Below are 24,238 nucleotides of genomic sequence, written 5' to 3'. Positions count from 1 at the left end.
TCTGAATGTAAATGACAGAGTAGCAGCTCGGGATCTGACTGACTGCTGAACAGTCTCCTAAAGCAGGGGTTCTCAAACTGGGAGTCAAGACCCCTCAGGGGTCACGAGGTGATTACATGGGGGGGTCACGAGCTGTCGGCCACCATCCCAAACCCTGCTCTGCCTCCAGCATTTGTAATGGAGTTAAATATATAAAAAAGTGTTTTTAATGTAGGGGGGAAGGAGGCGTTGCACTCAGAGGCTTGCTGTGTGAAAGGGTTTACCAGTACAAAAGTTTGAGAACCACTGTCCTAAAGGCTTTTTGTAACCTCTGTGCTGTGGAACTTGAGGGTAGAAAAAGTCAGTAAGTGCTATCCAATTCATTTGCATTGGAGTTATATAAACTTTGAACAGAAGAAGAATTCAAGCTCAGATATACAAATATTAAAACTAACAAACAGCCTTAAGCTGTTATCAAAGTTTATATTTTTACCACAGGAAAGTACAACTGTTCTGTGGTGCCAACTAGACATGTTGAGAGATAGTCTTTTAGAACCACATGTGAAGGCTTTTGGATGATGGTTCTATGGCGACGGGTAATTTATAAATACAATACAGTACATCAGATAATACGGGTACGATGTGGTATTAAAGAAGGACCCTACAGAGTAGCAACAATTGAAAAAAGCTAACCTGAAAAAGAATTCTTGATAATGAGGACACTTCTAACAGCTCTGAGCAAACACCACAGCTTCTCACCCAGGAAAAATAAAGTTAAACTGGAACACTATCTTAATTATCAAAGGAGATGTACTTCGAATTGTTTAAACAATCACCCCAGAAACAGACAAAATGCAGATAAAAATATAAAAGGTCTTTTGACCACTTTCCTGGCTGTTGAAAGCAGACAATGTTTTTCATTTTGGCTTTCCACACACACATACTTATCAGCAAACAGCGGTTAATGGAAAATGTGTGTAAAAGAACCAGACTGGGGAACACAGGCCCCACCCATTCTGACAGTTTCAACACAGCAAGAGAGCAAACAGCTATCAACTCTAGGGCTTCTAAAGGTGTGAGGTTGTGCACTCAACCTCAGCTGGACCCTGCTTCTTGGTATTCAGAGGATTTTAATATTTTGGATATCATCTTTGGAGAAAAATGCAAAGGGAAATGGAAACAGGCTATCTTTCTCTGGAGAAACAGAAGTTTTATGCTCAGTCTTGCTTTCAGTTACTTCCTGGAGCTGTGCCTGAATGCACAAGACAGAAGCTGCTGGCACAAGCTGCTGGGAAAGGAAAGTTGGATTTATTTTTTTTGGAGATCAGGAAGTTGATCACACTGCAGCTTTCCCCCTCGTCAAGTAATATTAGTAGTAAGACTGGTTAGCACAATGGTGTCTAACACACAGCTCGGCAGAAAACCACTATCTCATCTGCCTCAGTCAGCAATTCACAATTTAAACAAAGCACCAAAGTAGGCAGAGCTGGAATTCTTAAGGGTGCAGCACACACACTGAATTTAACAAACAGATCCTGTGAAAGGATTGTGGGAATTTAAGATCAAATATTGTCAATTTCTGTGGGTATACAACAGTAATTCAGGTGTCTGCTTCACGGATTCAAAAGGGAGAATCTGCAAACAAACTCAGATTGCACAACTTTTGCCCAGCATGGAATATCAATACCCATTTGCTTCAGCTTTCCACCCTCAAGCATGCAAAACTGAGAGAACATCTGCAAATAAACAGTTCAATTTGTGTTTCTTTGGCAGAAACACAGATCTGCGGCATAAATTGTTCCTCATCTGCAAAGAGGCCAAGGAGAAGGGGAAGCTGAGCTGTGTTCTATTTAAGACTAACAAACTAGAAGGCTGTAATTCAATTAGCTTACCTCTTATTTAATTCTTATATTGTATTCATAAAAATATACGGTCAGACTTTCAAAAGTGCTCAGAACCCAACAGCTCTTCTAATGCTCCATGAGAGCTGCTGGGTGTGGAGGACTACTAAAAAATTTGCACACAAGCCAAATAGTCTTTGAGCAGGTAAATGATATCACAGAACTGAAATGTTTTCACACAATCTCAATTCTAAAAGGACATGACATTTCTGCTAAATATGCCCACAAAATATTTAGCTAATACTTCTGCCAACATTCTTCTTAATCCAATTTTGATGAGAAAATACATATGGAAACTATTTTAATGATAAGTTTAAGTGAGCAAAAGTGCCACCCTTTAAAAATCAGCCTTTATAATGGGAAGCACTCAGTTCAGTAGTCTGCCATTTTTACTACACACTAAGCTTCTTTTCTGTTGAAAACTTGTTTTGTGATGACTAGCAAATTCTGTTGGTCAAAAAGTTCCCTTGATATTTTAACTACCTACTTACTTCACTTATTAAAATATTCACCTCACAAGCCCAAACTCCTTTCAGCAGAAAATACCCCTCAGAGGATGAGCAATGATTTGTCAGAAGTACATAAACATCACAGATATTTACCCTTTAAGAATTTGTAAGCATCTTCTCTCAGAGGGCCCGCTGTGCTAACAAGTAAAACTTGTGTCTGGACAAAATACATTAGAGGTTTTCCTCCCCCATTCACAACCTCTGAACAATTTTTTTTCTCATTCTAGTATACAGATTTCCAAGGTGGAGAGGGCTGTGTACAACAATTTATTTAGAAGTCTATAGTGTGGCAGGATTTAGACTCTTCAAACACTTCCCTCTGAAGACTGTTGAGCCTTTCATATTTTGTCACCCTATCAGAACAATTAGGAACTGAATTATGTAAGCCAATTGAATTCATTTCAAGAATGGACACTAGCAGTAAACTTAATATAAATATTTTAATCTACTTAAGATCAAAATCACTTTCAATTTTCCAAGGACTGATCAAGATCAAGGCAGCAGGTAAATCCATTTGTTGGCCTTGCTCTTTTTGCCAGATGCGACAAACTTCCAAGGAATTTTTACATGTGAAGTTTTCAGTTCAAAATTATTTTTTGCCAACATTTCCTGTATATGTAATGATTGAAACAGATGAGTGCACAGGAACACAAAGGTCTACATGGATAGTTGTTGGGGAGGGATAGCTCAGTGGTTTGAGCATTGGCCTGCTAAACCCAGGGTTGTGAGCTCAATCCTTGAGGGGACCATTTAGGGAACAAGGGTAAAAATCTGTCTGGGGATTGGTCCTGCTTTGAGCAGGGGGTTGAACTAGATGACCTCCTGAGGTCCATTCCAACCCTGATATTCTATCATAGTTACTCATTAGTAAAATGTACTGAATACAGATCAGTTATTTTTAATCCACTTCTATTATTTTCCACATGCATTTAAAGATGAACTAAGGTGCTTTGATAAACAGGCAAGAGGTTTGAGTCCAGCCCCTGTGAATGCCTCTGTATTTGCTGCTAGGTCCTGATCCTGCAAAATCTTTAAATGTGAAGGCAGATCAGCTGACTTGACTACTCACATTCTTAACATTATGTACATGTGTAAGTGTTTGAACAACTGGAACACTACCTTGTAAATGCAGCAACTCTAAGCAACTCACAACAGATACCCTTACATCCTCCATCTCAACAATATACTAGGGAGACTGTCTCCATCATCCAAGGTGAGTGCACATTACTGCCAAGACGAATGTGCTAAAATCACATTTCAGCCTTCAGACGCAGATACAAAACAACTTTCACACAAAGTACAGACCTCAAAACATACAGTAACATGACATTAGATAAAGCTCTCATTTCTTCTAGGGTCCCCACTGGCTGACCTAGCACTGTGCTCCTGGGAGGTTTGGCATACACAATACATAGGTCATTGACAGAAACACAGTCCTGATGATTTTTTCCAAGCTCTTAGATGATAGACGCATTTTATCCCACTGGATTGTCAAAGATATCTCCCTCTTACTCATTAGTTTACTCTATGCTTAGCATATTCCTACCTTAGAAGCTCTCAACTCCTTCAGGGGGCACAATGACAATTTCCTTCTTTGAGGTCCTCTCATCAGTTCACTGATGGGAGATCTTTGTCTGCATGCTTGTGCTTCCTGTGAAATCTTGGAATGACCCTTGCTCTGCACACAAATCATTCTGCTGGCAGAGCCCATACTTTTGTTTCCTTTCATTATCAGGGACCTGTGTTCTGTTTAAGAGTTCAGCTGCTTATTCCCTTTGCAAAGCCAGACTCCTCTGACACACAGCAGGACCGTGTCTAGTGGAAAAGATTATGTCCCCATGAACATTCTGGTTGCAGGTGGGGAATAAGAATTTGGAACAAGTGGACTGAAAAAAGATCCTGGTTTTATGTAACAGTCCCTAGTGGAGAAATAAATAAATAAATAAATAAATTCATACTCTGTAGAGGTATTTTCTGGTCAGAAAGTTTTCAGTGTCCATGGTACAGAAGAGGATCTGTAAGAGGCTGACACAAGAGTAAGGGCAGTGCAAATATTAAGGCAACCTTTCCTAAAATGTCAAGTTTGATGTCAGAATTTGGTGTGCCAGCTTTTCTCAGAATCAAATTCCCTGTATAACAAACTCTTTCACCTGTGCTCTAGGAACACCCATTTATCACCACAGTAAACTAACTATACGTTATGGGAGATTTGTTTGCTTGTTTGGTTTTTAAGAAAACATTTTTTGATCTGAGCAGCAATCAGCTAGGCATTCACTAGGAAGACCAAGTACTTGGGAATTTTACGTAAGTTTTGTGTAAAGTTTTTATTTTATAAAATGGATTTGAAAATACTGCTTTCCAGAGGAACTTCAGAATTTGCCACACTCTAGGACAAACCATATTGTTAAAGGACATGTATTGTTCTCCAGTTCAGTCCCACTGGCACAGTGGTAACACAAGTTGGCCTGCTATGCAGTGAACATTTATAAGTGTACTTCCTGTAAGTTTTCCAAACAGAGATGCAGTGATCTGCAAATAGCAGTTAACAGAAATATAAACCCTGTCATCCCACAATGCAGAATATTCTCATTACAGCATCTCAAAATAAATTAGTTTATATTCATTTTTCTAGCAAGCATATACATTGGATATCAGTCTTTAAATTCCAAGACACCAATTATTGAATATTAGCAATTAACTCTAGATATCTGAATTCAGTTAAAATAAATATGCATATTCATCAAGTGCAAATAAAAATTAAAAATATGTATTTAAAATGCAGAATGAGATGCAGAGTGGATTTTTACTGAACTACAGAACATTTACCAAATAAAGGTGCCACCAAAACTATGTTTTGGTCTCCAATAAAACTCCACTAACTCATGACAGGCAATTGTGAAGGGTACTGTGATTTGAGTGACATAGCAATGCAAAGTATGAAAAGCCATGAGAGAAACAATAAAAAAATTAATCCTAAAGAGCTTCCATTAGTCATCAAAAATTGCTTTGCAATGACTGATTTTAGTTTCACCTTCCAAAAGTCTATGCTCAATTGAAATAGCCAGCCAAGTTTAGGAAGTTATTTACATTACTCTCTTCCTCCCACAGAGGTGCACAGAGGTGCACAGATAGTAGCAATGATCCAAATCAATATCAATGTGACCAACACCTACAGAAGGTGCTCCAAACAAATATGTTGCACTGTTTAACTTAATTCATTTTTCTTAATATAAAGTTACATAAGAAGCAAAGTGTTCTTTAATGAACACTTCTAGTCTAATAAAGCAGCTGCAATTCAAAAAGTCAAATCCCACCTGATTCATACTCCACTGCAGTTTGGCACAGTGTGAAACTCCAGCGAATAATAGGACTATCTGTGTACTCCTAGTTCATTATTGACTTGTTACAGACATGTAAGTGTAAAAGGCATGTAAAACTTTTACAACCAATGGCCTAATGGAAAACCATTTGCCATTTTTTAAAAAACTTTTTAAGCAATATGAAAAATGGAAGCTCAATCAATGTATAATTGCCATGGTTGGTTAGTTGGAACAACAGTGGATACATTCCCAGAACCAAGACTGATATAAAAAAATAAAAATAAAAGTAGCATAATACTATAAAATTTGTAGCTTACTTTGTGCCTTTTCACAGAAGTTTATCTGAAAGCCTAAAGCAAAAAAGATAAGTTCTAGTTCATTCACTGGAAGTCACAGAATTTCATAACTATTAAAAGTCACGTTTCAATTATCATTATTAGAGTCTAAAAATTCTGAATAAAACCAGCTTCATGGGCAAAGTGTTATCCTGAGAAACTAACAAGTGCAGTCATCTCAATCTCCTTCATTTACATCCCATGCATTTTCAACAGCTCTGTGTTGTCCAAAATGCCAAGAAAGAAATCAATCAATGGCCAGATCAGGTCAAGAGAGAATCAGCTTATGAGAGTGTTAGTTTCATTGTTATGTTAATAAAAACAAAACAGTCATAACTCCTTGGATACCTTTGCAAATCCATTCAAACAATTTTGCTAATATAGGTCTTCTGAAGTACCAAGTCACATTCTTGATTATTAAGATATTAAGGAGGATACTGTGTCCCAATGAAGCCAAAAATGTTAATTAGTTTCTGACTGAGGTAAGTGACATTTGAAAATATTTCATCAAGTCAAACAGTATTTTATTTAGCATTTCCCAACAAGCAACATTCAGTTTGTTAACATCTGTGCAACAATGGAGGACCAGGTCTGTTAAAACCTGCACTAATAAAAATATCAGACTAAATCAAACAAGTTTTCTCAGATGAAATAAGATAAATTACCATATATACTAGTTCATAAGCTGAATTTTTTTTGTAAAAAAGGGAAGCACCAGAGACGAGGGTCAGCTTATGAACGGGCATAGAGAGAGAGAGGTGGGACACAGCCCCTCCCCACAACAGAGGGAGCAAAGAGAGGCAGCACTGGCAGAGTCGCTGCTTCTGCCATACTGCTCTCCTCCCAGCCTCCGAAGCAGATGCAGCTCCAGGGCTGGCAGGCTGCAGCTGTGCCATTCGGCCCCACAGAGCAGGCTGTGGCCATGCCGCTGGAAAATGCTGTGGCCGTGCCGCCCGGTCTGGCCCGCCAGAGCAGGCTGCAGCCGCGTTGCCCAGCCTGCCGGAGCAGCTACAGCCAGGTCAGATAAGGTGGAAAGGGATGGGATGGGGAGATTGTGGGGTCATGTGGGGGGTGGTCACAGAGGTTACTCCCCTGACTCCCAGCTTCTCCCCTCAAAAAAATTTCCCCATCAGTTGCTGTCCCAGCCCATCAGGGTAAGCAGCTGGTGTGCCGGGACACTTTGTTTACTTAGGTTTATCTCCGGGCCTGCAGACGCTCTAGGTAAACAAACCATCTCAGCCCACCAGCAGCTTATCCTGATGGCCCGGGAGCCAAAGTCTGCTGACCCCTGAATTATAGGGTCGGCTTACAAATGGGTTATAAAAATTTTCCATTTTTACTTATCCATCTTGGAGGAGACAGCTTATAAATGAACCGGCTTATGATCGAGTGTGTGTATATATATATATATATATATATATATATATATATATATATATATATATATATATATATATATATACACACACACACACACACACACACACACACACACACACACACACATTAAATTTCTCCTTTAAGAGGCAGACAGTGCTCCTGGTTTTGATTATGTAAAAGTGATTTACATGGCTAACCTACCCATCATTTGTGAGATTAAGGATTTATATTCTACTTCTGATTTTCAAGATACTTCTCTATGCAGGCACTTGCAGCCTTTCCTCTCCCTCCACGCTCACTCTCACTCCCACCTCCACCAGCTAGGCTTCAACCAGGAATAATTCTCCTCAGTCCTAGTGATCTGTTCAGTTCCTTTGGGGTATTACTTGAGAACTGATGTTACTCCAGTTCACTCTCACTGAATAAAATATGCAGTGTTCATCAACAAAAATCTGGAAATGAAATATGTTAGGTTCATTCACATTATACCAATCATCAGCAGTACTGCCCATCTGCACTGTAGTAAACATCTGATTTGTAGAATTAATTTCTCGTACAGCCAGTGTTGCCAGCACACAATTTTATTGTGAGTCTTGCAATATTTGGTGCTTTTCTGATAGTCCCAGCTTCTAGAGCCCTGTGAGTAAGTAATAATCTCAGCTTTTGTTTCCCTAGTCCTCATGATTGCAGAGAAAAGCTGGAAAATACGAACCCTAAAAGGTTTCAAAATTTAGAAGACAAATAAAAAGGACTGAATAGTTATACTTTAAAATCTCATAATTTTGGGGGGTGGGGAAGGACTGATTCATAATTTTTGAATGCTCAGGACTGACAACGTTGCGTCATGTTCCTCAGGGTATGTCTATACTACCCGCCGGACTGGCGAGTTGTAATCCATCTATCAGGGATCGATTTATCGCATCTTGTCTAGACGCGATAAATCAATCCGCAAATTGACACCCGTACTCCATCTCAGCAGGAAGAGTAAGCAGCATTGACAGGGGAGTCGCGGCAGTTGACTCGCTGCCATGAGGACGGCCAGGTAAGTCAAACTAAGATACTTCGACTTCAGCTACGCGAATAGCATAGCTGAAGTTGCGTATATTAGTTTGTCCGCCCCCCCTCCCAGTGTAGACCAGTCCTTAGATAAGAAACCTAAATCCCTAATATAGAATGTACAGTCACATTCAACATACAGTAAATTAACTACTTACCCAAAAAGGTTTGTTAAATACTAAACAATCAACTGTACTACAATGTTAAAAAGCTGAGCACATGGAATTATCAGTCCACTACTTGCAAATTAAATTTCACACTAAGTAGCTAAAATCTCCAGGATAAGCTGATATTCTGCTTGCCCTTTGTTCCAACTCTCTGAAAGATACAGTAGCGGCTAAAATTATTCTTCAGGTGCAAGTTCTAAAAGAAATCATGCTAACAATACTGACACAAACTTAATAGACTATCCTTAATGTTGCAATCAGGATACACTCTGTAGAAATAAAAAAAAAAAAAAGTCTTCTGCACTCCTGGAAATTTACACATCACCTACAATGCTGTCAATATCACACTCCAGCACTCCACAGAGATTTGACTTCCATCTCCAGCAGATACTGAAAACAATACATACACCCCAACTTCATCAAACTCACACTCAGGAAAACTTCAACAGTAATTTAGAATCATAGAAGATTAGGGTTGGAAGAGACCTCAGGAGGTCATCTAGTCCAACCCCTGCTCAAAGCAGGACCAACACCAACTAAATCATCTGAGCCAGGGTTTTGTCAAGCCGGACTTTAAAAACCTTTAAGGACTGAGATTCCACCACCTCCTTAGGTAACCGATTCCAGTGCTCCACCACACTCCTAGTGAAATAGGTTTTCCTAATATCCAACCTAGACCTCCCCCACTGCAAGTTGAGACTATTGCTCCTTGTTCTGTCAGCTGAGAACAGCCTGGCTCCATCCTCTTTGGAATCCCCCTTCAGGTAGCTGAAGGTTACTATCAAATCCCACCTCACTCTTCTTTTCTGCAGACTAAATAAGACCAGTCCCCTCAGCCTCTCCTCATAAGTCATGTGCTCCAGCCCCTATTTTTGTTGCCCTTCGCTGGACTCGGTCCAATTTGTCCACATCTTTTCTGTAGTGAGGGGCCCAAAACTGGATGCAATACTACCGATGTGGCCTCCCCAGTGCCAAATAGAGGGGAATAACCACTTCCCACAATCTGCTGGCAATGCTCCTACTAATGCAGTCCAATATGCCGTTAGCCTTCTTGGCAACAAAGGCACACTGTTGACTCATGTCCAGCTTCTCATCCACTGTAATCCCCAGGAACTTCAACAAATAAAAGGCAGAATGACCTTCCAAATGAATGGACTGTGCAACAGGCAGATCTGATAATCTATTTATATTAAAAAGCATGAGGTCACTAAGGTATCTGGTGCAGAAGAGTTTTCTTTGGTCAACTAGTATACTCTGCAGCCAGGTGATCAAGCTCCTGAAGTAACCCATTCTCTCTTTACCAATTCCAATTATTTTGTTAAAGCATCTCAGTTTTCAGCCTCTTCAATGAACTGGCTGTGCAGGAGCATTTCAGCACTGGGCTTAGTCATCTTCACCTGTTCCACCCACTAATACTGCAGGTCCCCATTCTCTCTCTATTCCAAGGTAGGTCAGCTCCTGCTCACTCTATGTGGCCTGTGCCAGGGTTTTTTCCTTGTGGAACATTTATCTTCCACCTCCCAAAGACACTCCACCATCTGAATCTGTCAATTTGCCAAGTTGTACAATGATTTCAGCCAGGTGCCTGAAGCATCCCTCTCCAGATCTCGCCAGTCCTTTACTCTGTACGTCTGCTGGGTAGTGATAGGAGCTACTGCAATCTCTGACAAACCCGCCCTGCACACCACTTCTGCATCTATGGTGCAATGCTGGGCCTATGGGCGGCTTATAAACAGCAAGGATCAAATCTGGATTGGGAACCCTGGATCTAACAATAGGAGCAGCTTAGAGACCAAGCTCTGCTAGCCAAGACTGTAGCAGGCTTATCAGCCTCCATATGTCACCCAGACAACACAAGAGAGGAACGGAACGCCACAACAAGCAGCTGTGGATTACACAGGATACCTGTTCCTTTGTTGGTCTGCCCGTTTCTCTCAGTGAAATATCATAAGAGGGCATAACTTGTCCACTAACAACTCTGCATTGACCCCCCCCACCACCACCTGACAACTGCTTATTTCTGGGCTCACAGCCTTATCGCAAATCTCCCTGGGTTCTTCAGTGCTCTGCTCACACATCTGCTGGGCTCCACCCTGCGTTCTGTACAGCTGGGCTTCTTCTCGCCATTGTTGCTGTCTGCTGCCAGGACATTCAAAGGTGTAGCTTTTCCAGCCAGTCTCAAGAGCTTGCTTACTTCAGTTTTCAGGTTCGATTTCATCTTTATTATCTGCTGTTCCAAGCCACGTCCCTTTCTTTCTCCAACCCAGATATTCTTCCTAATCTTGGGTCTCTCAATCTCTTTAAGCCCTTGATCGTTATACATTTTATATTTGTTTATTGAGCTGCTCGAGCTCCACCTTCTAGTCCAAAGCTCCTGCCCCAGCTCTGGTTTGGGAGAGGGCTTTCACCTTCCTCTCCCAAGCTTCTGTCCCAACATGTCACACTCAAAGAAGTTCTTCTCCTGGGCCAGCAGCTACTCAACTCCTCCTGCCTTTCTTCCAGATTGCTGGGGATCTAATTCCACTGCCAAGCCTTCCCTGCTCTGTCTGTGGCCAAGTCTGTCTATGGGACATACAATCCTGCCATGCAGCCTTGTCACTGGAGTTTTGCCTTTCCAAGTGAGCCACCTGCTGTCACAAGGCAGACATACATTTCCCCAAGTGCCTCTTTTCCTTCATGTCCTTGCTTTCCAAAATGGTTATTTTCATCCACTGCTTTTGGCATGTTTTTTCCTGCATGCTGCTTAAGTTGTAACCCCAAATCCAATCTTTTGCTAACCTAATCAGCTTGCTGTCTGACTGGTTCAGACCTCTAAGTTACTACGTAACCCAGTGTGCAACTCAGTAACTTCATCCATCCTCTCTTGCACTGTCACTCTTGGTGTATCTCCCTTGTTAATCTTGGACCTAGGTCCCTACTTCATTCTGCTTGTCCCTTTTATCCTGAAAAAGCACTTTCACCTAATTGGCCACTTTGCATGATCTTTCTCCGAAGGTTTTCTTACATACATTTAGCTTGGTTCCAATGCTGTCATCTCCTCAACAGTCTGGGAATGCTTCGGTTTCCGTTCCTAGGTCTGGGCCTCCTGAGACTTTGCCACAGTGCCCAGTCCCTTCACATAGGACTGCATTTTCCAGAGCTGTTTGATAACTCTGCCCTCCAGATCCTTTAAGTTCAGTTTCAGCTTTTTTTCTTGCACTCACAGAACACTGAAAACTGAGCGCCTCTTTAATTCCCTTTCCAATCATGTCGTTTCAGCCTGAGCCTGCCATGGTTCTGCTAGTCACTTATACAAGACCTCAAGTTCTCAAAATCCCAGGCTGAGTTTGGAGCCAAGGTACCTCCCTTAATTAGCTGAGACTCTAAGCACTGTTGCCATTTGCCCACTTTCGACGCTCCACCCTCAAGATTGTCTCAATTTTGTTCATTCCTGGGGACCCAGGCTTTCCCCTTTGCCACTGTCCCTCTTCCCAAGGACAAAAGTTCTCAGTAGAGCCGCACCTTTTGGCGTGTGCTGCCTTCCTACAGTTAAGACAAATGACATAGGGACTTGCTCTTCCTTGACCTGTCTCTATCTTTGCAAGAGGCCAGGCCCCCCTCTAAGATCCCTGCCATACACAGGGCCTCTGCAGACCTGCTTGAGCTCTGACATCATTGGGTCCCCTCTCCACCCACTGGAAGCATGGGATGGGCCTCAGCAACAGATTGTGCAGTGCCTTGTACGGTCTATATCTCTGATCCCAAATGCTTCACTTGGGTTCTGCTAAGGCTCTGCAAACAGGTCATAGACCTTTCCTGAGGTAACAGACTCTAGTACTAACCCCAAATCCAGCTCCCCATCTCTGTTAACCCCTGGTTCTGGCCCCCACTAAGTCTCAACTGCTATGGGTTCTCTGAACAACTAAACAACTAACAAAATCATCCAAAGCCCAAGATTTGGTGGTGATGGGGGACTTCAACTATCCAGATATATGTTGGGAAAATAACAGAGTGGGGCACAAACTATCCAATAAGTTCCTGGACTGCACTGCAGACAACTTTTTATTTCAGAAGATTGAGAAAGCTACTGGGGGGAAGCTGTTCTAGATTTGACTTTAACAAATAGGGAGGAACTTGTTGAGAATTTGAAAGTCGAAAGCAGCTTGGGTGAAAGTGATCATGAAATCACAGAGTTCACAATTCTAAGGAAGGGTAGAAGGGAGTACAGCAAAATAGAGACAATGGATTTCAGGAAGGCGGATTTTGGCAAGCTCAGAGAGCTGATAGGTAAGGTCCCATGGGAATCAAGACTGAAGGGAAAAACAACTGAGGAGATTTGGCAGTATTTCAAGGGGATACTATTAAGGGCCCAGAAGCAAGCTATTCCGCTGGGTAGTAAAGATAGAAAATGTGGCAAAAGACCACCTTGGGTTAACAACAAGATCTTGCATGATCTAAAAAATAGAAAGGAGTCATATAGAAGATGGAAACTAGGACAAATTACAAAGGATGAATATAGGCAAACAACACAGGAACGCAGGGGAAAGATTAGAAAGGCAAAGGCATAAAATGAGCTCAAACTAACCACAGGAATAAACGGAAACAAGACGACTTTTTATCAATACATTACAAGCAAGAGGAAGACCAAGGACAGGGTAGGCCTACTGCTCAGTGAGGAGGAAGAAACAGTAACAGGAAACTTGGAAATGGCAAAGATACGTAATGACTTCTTTGTTTCGGTCTTCACAGAGAAGTCTGAAGGAAGGCCTAACGTAGTGAATGCTAATGGGAAGGGGGTAGGTTTAGAAGATAAAATAAAAAGACAACAAGTTAAATATCACTTAGAAAAGTTAGATGCCTTCAAGTCACCCAGGGCCTGATGAAATGCATCCTAGAATACTCAAGGAGCTAATAGAGGAGGTATCTGAGCCTCTAGCTATTATCTTTGGAAAATCATGGGAGATGGGAGAAATTCCAGAAGACTAGAAAAGGGCAAATATAGTGCCCATCTATAAAAAGGGAAATAAAAACAACCCAGGAAACTACAGACCAGTTAGTTTAACTTCTGTGCCAGGGAAGATAATGGAGCAAGTGGTTAAGAAAATCATCTGCAAACACTTGGAAGGTGGTAAGGTGATAGGGAATAGCAAGCATGGATTTGTAAAGAACAAATTGTGTCAAACCAATCTGATAGCTTTCTTTGATAGGATAACGAGTCTTGTGGATAAGGGAGAAGCGGTGGATGTGGTATACCTAGACTTTAGTAAGGTATTTGATATGGCCTCGCAAGATATTCTTATCAATGAACCAGGCAAATACAATTTAGATGGGGCTACTATAAGGTGGGTGCATAACTGGCTGGATAACAAGTGAGGTTCCGCAGGGGTCTGTTCAGGGACTGGCTCTGTTCAATATCTTCATCAACGACTTAGATATTGGCATAGAAAGTAGCTTATTAAGTTTGCAGATGATACCGAAATGGGACGAATTGCAACTGCTTTGGAGGACAGGGTCATAATTCAAAATGATCTGGACAAATTAGAGAAATGGTCTGAGGTAAACAGGATGAAGTTTAATAAAGACAAATGCAAAGTGCTCCACTTAGGAAGGAACAATCAGTTTCACACATACAGAATGGGAAGAGACTGTCTAGGAAGGAGTACGGCAGAAGGGGATCTAGGGGTTATAGTGGACCACAAGCTAAATATGAGTCAACAGTGTGATACTGTTGCAAAAAAAGCAAATGCGATTCTGGGATGCATTAACAAGTGTGTTGTGAAGAAGACACGAGAAGTCATTCTTCTGCTCTACTCTGCGCTGGTTAGGCCTCAACTGGAGTACTGTGTCCAGTTCTGGGCACTGCACTTCAAGGAAGATGTGGAGAAATTGAAGAAGGTCCAGAGAAGAGCAACAAGAATGATTAAAGGTCTTGAGAACATGACCTATGAAGGAAGGCTGAAAGAACTGGGTTTGTTTAGTTTGGAAAAGAGAAGACTGAGAGGGGACATGATAGCAGTTTTCATGTATCTAAAAGGGTGTCATAAGGAGGAGGGAGAAAACTTGTTAATCTTAGCCCCAAAGGATAGAACAAGAAGCAATGGGCTTAAACTGCAGCAAGGGAGGTTTAGGTTGGACATTAGGAAAAAGTTCCTGTCAGGGTGGTTAAACACTGGAATAAATTGCCTAGGAAGGTTGCAGAATCTCCATCTCTGGAGATATTTAAGAGTAGGTGAGATAAACGTCTATTAAGGATGGTCCAGACAGTATTTGGACCTGCCATGAGGGCAGGGGACTGGACTCGATGACCTCTCAAGGTCCCTTCCAGACCTAGAATCTATGAACGGTGTATGGCATGCCTCAGTTTACCAGTCTTCATAAAAGCACAATCACTCAGCCCTAGTGAGACTCCCACCTGGTTGCTCAGAAAGTAAAAGTTACCCTGGGCCCCTTGACTGTCACTGCCCATTACTGATCCAACCATTGTACCAAGGTGGGGTGGGTCTGCTTGTGGTGCTCAAGCTGATATTGTAGTGGTAAGTGCCAGATACCTATGCCTAGCTTTAGGAGTGCAGCGTAGTGTTCTGGCTAAAGGCAGGATACCCAAAGCACATATATGTGGATCAATCAATCTGAAAGGCAACGTCTCAGAATGGCTACAATTCAATTCTTTTCCCCACTGCATCTAACATGGCCCGTATAACTTCTCCATTATTTTATTTGCAAAGGATAGAGTGCAGTAGATTATAATTGACAGCTATCTAGTGCTGAGGTCACAACTTTTGTTATTAATTACAATAGAGAAGTACATACAAATCAAAACTAAAGGCAGGACTTGAATTCAAGATATCCTGATTCCTAGTTCAGAGAACTTGTCTCTGTCAGCTACAAGCTGTGTTGTAGAAGCTAGCAATGGAAACACTGTCATTCTATGCACACAGCCCTGTCATCTGAATTGCTATAGGGATGACTAGTTTAGATAGTACTTAATCCCTCAGCTTTAAGACGACATATTGCAAAAAGAGCAACTTGTCAAACTGAAGAAAAAACGAGAGAGAGAAGAGGTATCAACTTCTAAGTGGTATCTAATTAGCACAAGGGAGGGCAAACTATGGCCCGCGGGCTGGATGCAGCCTGTCAGGGCTTTCAACCTAGCCTGCGGGATTGCCAGCCCCATGGCGCAGCAGGGCTGAGGCAGGCTCCCTGCCTGCCCTGGCCCCACACAGCTCCCGGAAGTGGCCGGCACCACATTCCTGCAGCCCTTGAGGGTGGGAAGGGGGGGAAAGAGGGCTCCGTGTGCTGCCCTTGCCTGTAGGCACCGCCCCCTGCAGCTTGCATTGGCCAGGAATGGGGAACCACAGCCAATGGGAGCTACAAGGGTGGTACCTGCAGGCGAGGGCACTGTGCGGCAAAGCCACCTGCCCCAGCCCACCCTCAGGAGACACTGCCGGACATGCTGGCCACTTCCGGGAGTGGCACAGGGCCAGGACAGACAGGGAGCCTACCTTAGTCCCGCTGTGCACCAGTGCCACCTTGGAGCCACTCGAGGTAAGCGTTGCCGGGCCAGAGCCCACACCCCGAACCCCTCCTGGACCTCAACCCCCTGCCGAGCCCCACTCCCGCACTATGCACTCCCTCCTGCATCCCAACCCCCTGCCCTTAGCCTCCTCCTGCAATCTGCACCCCCTTTCTTGAGCCCCCTCCCCCCTGTCCTGAGCCCCCTCCCACATCCTGCACCCCAACCTGAGCCTCCTCCCGCACTACACACCCCCTCCTGCACCCCAACCCCCTGCCGAGCCCCCTCCCGCACTATGCACTCCCTGTCCTGAGCCTGCAACCCCGTGCCCTGAGCCCCCTCCTGCACCTCAACCCCTTACCCTGAGCCCCTTCCTGCACTCCGCACCCTCTCCTGCACCCCCTCCCGCATTCTGCACCCCGTGCCCTGAGCCCCCTCCTGCACCCTGCACTCCCTCCCACACCTCAATCTCCGGCCACAGCCCTACATTCATGGCCCTGCATACAATTTCCCCACCCAGAGATGACCCTTGGGCAAAAAAAGTTTGCCCACCCTGACTTAGCAGATGCACAGTAATGTGTGAAGCAAAAATCAAGTCCCATGAGCTTATACTTTTCCCCCAAAAGGATTCAAAGACAGGTGAATCACCCAATATTTTTTTTAAAAGCAGGTGTCTTTTTCCATGTTAATCAACCCAATCAGCAAACCAACCTGAATAATTCAAATACTACATAATTTCTATGATTCTGCTGCATATCTAATATTTCCACACATTAAAGTCACGAAAACTCTATCACAATCTTGACTACTCCCAGGCCTGCACAACATGTGGCCCGGGGGCCGCATGCGGCCCACATGGGCTCACTGTGCGGCCCGCGGGGGGTGAGTAGGCAAGCGGTGGGTGAGGGAGGGGGGCTGAAGAGACGGGCAGGCAATGGCGGGGGGTGAGTAGGCGAGCCGGAGGGGTGAGGGGCTGAAGAGGCAAGCGAGGAGTCAGTGACTGACCTGTTCTACTGATCTGGTCTGGCTCCCATCCCCTCTCCAAGGGTTGCAGCTGTCCGGAGGTGCCAGCCTTCCACGCCTTCCTTAGTCACACCTCATTCATTCAACAGGACAATTGATTACAAAGTGAGGGGAAGATCTTATTCTACTTCTAGCAAAAAAAAAATGTTCTTTTACCTTAATTTTACTACCTTAGGGGCCCGCTATAACATATTACCAAGGTTCAATACCACTGTTTCGGTGGGGCAGCGCTGGGGAAGGAGGGTTTTTTCCCGCGGGGTGCTGGGGGAGGGGGAGTATTTCAGGGGAGCTGGGCGGCGCAGGAGGTGTCAGCAGGGCTGGGGGAGTTCGGCCCTCAGCTGTTTTCTTTGGAGTAACATAGCCCTTGCCACTTTACGAGTTGTGCAGACCTGCTCTACAGTGCTTAGTCACATGTACTCTTACACCGGTGTTCAGATGCTTAAACACTTAACTTGCTGGATTGACCTTAGCATGCAGCACAAACACACTCAGAAGCCACGCAATAGAAGGGATTTAGAATCACATGCTCTGTGACAGCTACTCAGAAGTATAGCCTCTACCTCATCACCTGCACAAGCCTGCTCACATAGCTATACTCATTACTTGGGTTTTGAATGAATGCTGAGCACAAACTCTTCACATCCTCACCATCTTTATTGAAAGGAACGTTATATTGCGATGGGTAACTTGGTTCTACAGTATTACTATTTCTCAGGAATTTACCAAGACCCAAGATAGTAAAACAGAGGACTGGGAGAGATCAGACATACAGGTTCCATTCCTAGATCTGACACTGACTTCCTGTCAAGGCTGCGATGGGTCACTTCATATCTCAGAGCCTCAGTTTCCCTATCTGAAAAATGGGAATCATATTTGCCTATCTCAGAAAAGGTATTGCTAGGCTAAACTAATTGTTTGTAAAGACCACAGAGATCTTCAGACAGAAGCAGCTTTAGAAGTACAAAGCATTATTGTTGTTGTTGTTGTTGTTATTTACCTAACCAAACACAGAAGAGGATTGGCACAGGCCAGCCAGGAAATCAGCCTCTTACCCAATATCTTCAGAGCTGGGTGACCAGTGAGCAGCAGCTGCTGGCCAGGCGCCCAGCTCTCAAGGTGATGCCCCGCCAGCAGCAGCACAGGACTAAGGGTGGCAATACCATACTGTGCCACCCTTACCTCTGCCCTGCTGTCTTCAGAGCCGGTCAGCCAGAGAGCAGTGGCTGCTGACTGAGGGCCCAGTTCTGCAGGCAGCAGTGCAGAAGTAAGGTGGCAGTACCATAACATCTTAACATCTGTGCTGCTGCTGCTGCTCCAAGCCAACAGTCACTGCTCTCCAGCTGCCCAACTCTGAAGGCAGCGCTGCAGCCAGCTGCAGCACAGAAGTAAGGGTAGAAATACCGCAACTCCTCCTACAGTGACCTTGCGATCCCCACACAACTCCTTTTTTGGGTCAGGCCCTCTACAATTACACCACCACGAAATTTCAGATTTAAATACGTGAAATCATGAATTTTATTTTTTTTTTAAATCCTGTGACAGTGAAATTGACCAAAATAGACTGTGAATTTAGTAGGGCCCTATCAATGACTGGGAAATCAAAGTGCTCAAACACACATCTAAATTACATTGGACCTAAGAAAGGGAGCAGGGAAGCACCTAATGAAAGATGCAAAAATTGGAATCAGTAACTGGGGACACATTTTTGAGAAGACAACAGGTACAGAATTTGATTAGATGTAGAAATATTTTTATTTACAAGTGCAGGGAAACCAAGGCCTCTAGGAGGATGTCTACAGAGCATTTTTGACTGAGCAGAAGCGAGCCTCCCAGCTCAGCTCAACAGACTCAGGCTACTGAAGCTTGCCCTAGCACTGTAAAAAAGTCTGTGCAGACTGCACTTTGAGGCTGCAGCTTGGACTCTGAAGCCCAGGAAGGGGGCTCACTAGGCCTCTTCCCAGCATGGCTGTGTCCACTTCCAACAACTGTCTTCCCCTTTCTTATAAATGCAAGTTATTAGGTTTCTTAGATACTAAGGAGAAATTTTGAGAAATCAACGAGATTCATGAAGACTGTCACAGGCAATCTCCTGGTGCACCTAAGAAAGAGGACCAGATAGAAAATGTTTTCAGTGCTTCAGTTCTTGCCATTTGGACTCTCTTCTCATTGTATTCAGTGCAGAATATTTTGCTTTTGAAAGTGCCAACCTCCATCTTCAATAAAATGCAAATACAAAGGCTTTGATTTGGAAAGGGGGAACATAAGAATGGCCATACTGGATCACACCAAAGGTCCATCGAGCCCAGTATCCTGTCTTCCGACAGTGGCCCATGCCAGGTGCCCGAGAGGGAATGAACAGAACATGTAATCACCAAGTGATCCATCATGCCCTGTCGTCTATTCCCATGGCAAACAGAGACTAAGGACACCATCCCTGCCCATCCTGGCTGATAAATTCATGGAGGATAGGTCCATCAATGGCTATCTAGTTCTTTTTTGAACCCTGTTATAGTCTTGGCCTTCACAACATCCTCTGGCAAATAGTTCCACAGGTTGACTGGGTGAAAAAATACTTCCTTTTGTTTCAAACCTGCTGCCTATTAATTTAATTTGGTGACCCCTAGTTCTTGCGTTATGAGAAGGAGTAAATAACACTTCCTTATTTAATTTCTCCACACCAGTCATGAGTTTATAGATCTCAGTCATAGCCACTCTTATTTTTCAAAGCTGAAAAGTCCCTGTCTTAATTGCTCCTCATATGGCAGCCATTCCATACCCCTAATCATTTTTGTTGCCCTTTTCTGAACCTTTTCCAATGCCAATTCTCCCCTACCCCGATATAATGTGACCCGATATAAAACAAATTCAAATATAACGCGGCAAAGCAGTGCTCCGGAGGGAGGGGGGGTTATCGGGTCAGTCCGCACTCCGGCAGATCAAAGCAGGTTCAATATAAAACGAGGTTTCACCTATAACGCAGTAAGATTTTTTGGCTCCCGGAAGACAGTGTTATATCGGGGTAGAGGTGTGTATCTTTTTGAAATGGGGTGACCACATCTGCATGCAGTATTCAAGATGCAGGCATACCATGGATTTATATAGAGGCAATATGATATTTTCTGTCTTATTATCGATCCCTTTCTTAATGATTCCCAACATTGTTAGTTTTTTTGACTGCTAGTGCACACTGAGTGGATGTTTTCAGAGAACTATCCATAATGACTCCAAGATCTCTTTCTTGAGTGGTAACAGCTAATTTAGACCCCATCATTTTATATATATAGTTAGGATTATGTTTTCCAATGTGCATTACTTTGCATTTATCAACACTGAATTTCATCTGCCATTTTGTTGCCCAGTCACCCAGTTTTTAGAGATCCTTTTGTAGCTATTCACAGTTTGCCTGGGACTTAACTATCTTGAGTAGTTTTGTATCATCTGGGAGAATCAATGTAGCAGTGAGAAATAAGCATTTGAAAGGTACACAAAATTTTTCATCTCCCCTACTGCTTATTCAGCAGCAGCTAATGTTCCCTGTCCTGGTGAGGTGCAAGCCCGCTTAGCTCCATTCAAAGCGGGGGCAAGGATGCACAGGAGGAGTCAAACAGTGATAGACATGATGCTGTCAAGCAACCACAACTGCATTACAAAGAACAGCAGGTTATCAAAATGATTCTTAAGTCAGGGTCCTTGCACCAGCACAGGCATCTGTGCAATAGGGCTGAAGCTTGGAACGCCCAGGTTAGAGACCTTGCTCAGGAAGTGCGGTGCAGCAGCATGTGTCAGGTCTTAATCCAAGCCAGCAGCATGTATGCCTCATGTTGAGTCTGCAAGTACAAAGCAGGCAGGCTGCAGAAGGAGATTCCTGTGAGGACATTTACACAGTGACAGTCAGGACTGAAAAGCACAATAACTCTCTTTAAACAAGTGAAGGTCAACTGCTGCTTGGTTGTGTATGTTATGACAAAGTCATGCCCGGACCTTTCAACTTGACTGTAAGGAGCACAAATGTTATCTATGCTTTTGAGACTTTGCAATGACCATAATTAAAAAACTTGGCTTGAAGCATTGGAGTCCCCAGAGCAGAGTGTAAGCCCATAAATGGCAGGAAAAGTGCATTAGAGAACTTTCAAAAACTAGAGATCAAGGCAGGCCCAAATTTTGCCCAACTGAAGGCTGTGCTGGTAACTTACCAGAAGCCCAAAAGCTGCATCGAATTATGATAAAATAAACCAGTTTGCAAACAGCTTCAAGCTTAAGACAAAAATGCAGCCTGTGGAGAATACAGGTCCCAGAATGCTCAGACTGATGTGGAGTACTGCATGCTGGGACCTGAAGTCAGATAATAAATCAGAGGGTGGCTACACTGTAAAAACTCATGGGCTGCATTTTGCTGCCCTGAGCTTATGCAGTTTTATTTATCTACTTTGCTTTTAAAATGGATCCTTCCTATGCTCCAAGCACACGGACAAATATTTTATTACAACATTAAACCAATTCAAATCAGGTCAAACCCATGTGTCCTAACCCCCTTCAAATGTCCCCCATCAGCCTCACCCAAGGACTGATCCCTTTCTCACATGCAAGAACAATCATGGCAAAAGAAGCAAGCCATGCACAGTGACTTGAGGGTTAGCCCATCTGGGATCTGATGAATGCTGAGGTAGGATGCCAATTAGATCTTGTCTACACAAAAAGGTTGAACTGAACTGGTTTAATTTAAGGTTTGACTGTAAACAGGCTAACACCTGGGGACACTGTCATTTCAAGACAAGAATGGCTTAAACAGATTCCTAATCTATTTAAAACAAACCAAAATAAACCTAGTGCAAACCAAAATGAATGTGTCCAGGCAAGGGTTTCCACCAAAAATAACTTTACCATGCAGTCAAACCCTTACACTCATGAAGCCCTGCCTGCAGCCCCCTTGCAATTAAATGCAGGGAGTGCATTAGCTTCAGTGCTTCAGATTGCAAAAACGATCACATGACAAAGAGACAGGCAGGTCTCTGAAGAAACCAGGATCCCACCCATTTATGGTTGTATAAGTTAAAACCAACATCCTAAAACCGCATCAGGCAACAAACGGCAACAAATGCAGATCCTGGAGCACAGGAGTGAAGTACTCCCTGTTACAAACATGCCTTAAGACAAAAGAAGTTTTCTGCTTGTTTTCCCTATTAGAAATGCAGGGCTTGTCTGTCTTGGAAGATTCCAGCTGATTAATTGAAATGATAACACCAAAAGTACCAAAGAAGTGAACCTGACAGGGACGGGAAAAGACATGTATTCATTCAGGTGTTTAAAACTCTGTTTTTGTTAAAATCTATTTAACTAAATATACTTCGGAGAAGAAATCTGTGCTGAAAGAACACCATCGACTTGAAAGTCATGATTGTCTCTGAAAACGTTGTAACTATTAGTGTTACAAGTAACCCCTGAAATAACCAGAACAGATTCAGTTGCTTATTGCATTTAACACCACTTTGTGTACATGCCATATAATTGTTTTATTCATGGTCAGTCACATCATTCTTGCACTACTCTGGAGTAGCTCACACATAACACATATACATTTCTCCATATTCTACTAGGAAGTGCTTACCAGTAACAGCAGCTGTAAAGCTAGAGCTGAAGCAGCAGCACATAGGTATTTTACTTCTCTCCAACATTACCATTAGATAAGAGAATGATGGATCAGTTTGTATGTAGCATGAACAATAAAAAGGGGAATACCACAAACAGTGACAAAATAGTAATGCCTGAACTCTGTAGATCTCAAAGCTTTTTACCTAGGATGGTAAATATCATCCCGTTTAGAGATGAGGAAACTGAGGCATGGAGATTAAGTGACTTGCCAAAGGTCACACAACAGATTGGTATCAGAGCTTGAACAGAACACAGGTCTCCCACCTCCCAGCCCCTGGTCCTAGCCCCTGGATCAGTCCTGAAGACACCCACTGCAGAACCGTGGCTACTCTAGATGCATAAAGTCAAGATAGAGGAGAGGAAACTGAGACACGTGCCAGTGCACCCGCTACACTGATCCCTTACTAGGCTTAACACCACAAATCTTACCCACTTAAAAGCACCTCTAGAATCTCCATAAGTGAGGCTGGTTGAAACTCAGCTAGAAAAGGCAGGGAGTACTTGTCCTGTTCAAATGTGATTGCTGTCATAGAGACACCCAGATTGATTTAGATTCGATTGTCCAATATTCACAGAGTAGATGGAAAATTTTCACGTAACAGACTACTATGTATCCAAGTGGAGGCAACTTACATTTATCAGGATGCCCACCACTCAAGGCAGTTCTGCTGGTCTAAACTATGAGAAGCATATTTGAGAAACACAAAAAGCTTAAACTTCCATCACAAGCGTTAGGACGGGACAGCAAAAATTTGACTGCTCCAATTCTAAGCAAATGACTCCCTCTATAACTCCTTTCTCCCTCCACTTGTCATCTGCCACAAGCTGTCTGCATAGCAACATGACCTGTGACGCTCACGTCAGGGAGAAGATCACTGGGAGCCACTGTGTCAGAGGCTGAGGACAAAAAAGGGTTGGTAGCAAATTCCAATGGATAAGAAGTCTTTCTATCAAAGAATTCTGTAACTGCAGTGGATCCCTTCACCTGACCATCCGCAAACAAAGTAGACCATGCATACTGATGGGGACACGAGTGAGCTTGGACGGCAAAGAATGAGACCTAGGCAAAGTCTGCTCTGTTGAATATCAGCTGCTTCAGTTTTCCAAGCATATGATGTCAAAATGATTCTAAGCCCAATTTTTAAAGAATTTTAATCAGATGAATAGATGTCAAGCAAACTTTTCCAAGCAATTCCAATAATGAACTGAGAGCACACCTGAGAAGATGGGACAGAGAAATGAATACAAAACAGTAGCAGTGAGATAATACTGGTGAGACCACTACTAGAATACTGTGTCCAGACCACACTTCAAAAAACAACATTGAAAAAAAAATCAAACAATCAGAAAAGAGTCACAAGAGTGATTTGAGCACTTTTGTCCAATAATGGGAGCAGCAGCCAGTGCAAACTTCTGAAACCTAAGCC

The 24,238-nt window shown here is 43.2% G+C and overlaps 1 protein-coding gene across 7 annotated transcripts in view; it reads right to left on the bottom strand.

Annotated features, from left to right (window-relative positions):
* MAP2K4 (mitogen-activated protein kinase kinase 4) overlaps positions 1-24,238 on the bottom strand; it is a 190,511-nt gene that overhangs the window by 150,640 nt on the left and 15,633 nt on the right. For 4 of the 7 annotated variants that reach the window (XM_050919363.1, XM_050919367.1, XM_050919365.1 and 1 more), the window contains exon 2: positions 6,027-6,059. The exons of the other annotated variants lie outside the window; for them this stretch is intronic. In XM_050919363.1, the coding sequence (XP_050775320.1) occupies positions 6,027-6,059 (33 nt within the window). The remainder of the gene's footprint in view (positions 1-6,026; positions 6,060-24,238) is intronic. 7 annotated transcript variants of the gene reach the window in all.

The sequence above is a fragment of the Gopherus flavomarginatus genome, chromosome 12 (genome assembly GCF_025201925.1).
Source record: "Gopherus flavomarginatus isolate rGopFla2 chromosome 12, rGopFla2.mat.asm, whole genome shotgun sequence".
In the NCBI taxonomy this organism is placed as follows: domain Eukaryota; kingdom Metazoa; phylum Chordata; order Testudines; family Testudinidae; genus Gopherus; species Gopherus flavomarginatus.
This window is presented reverse-complemented; position numbering and strand designations above follow the sequence as displayed.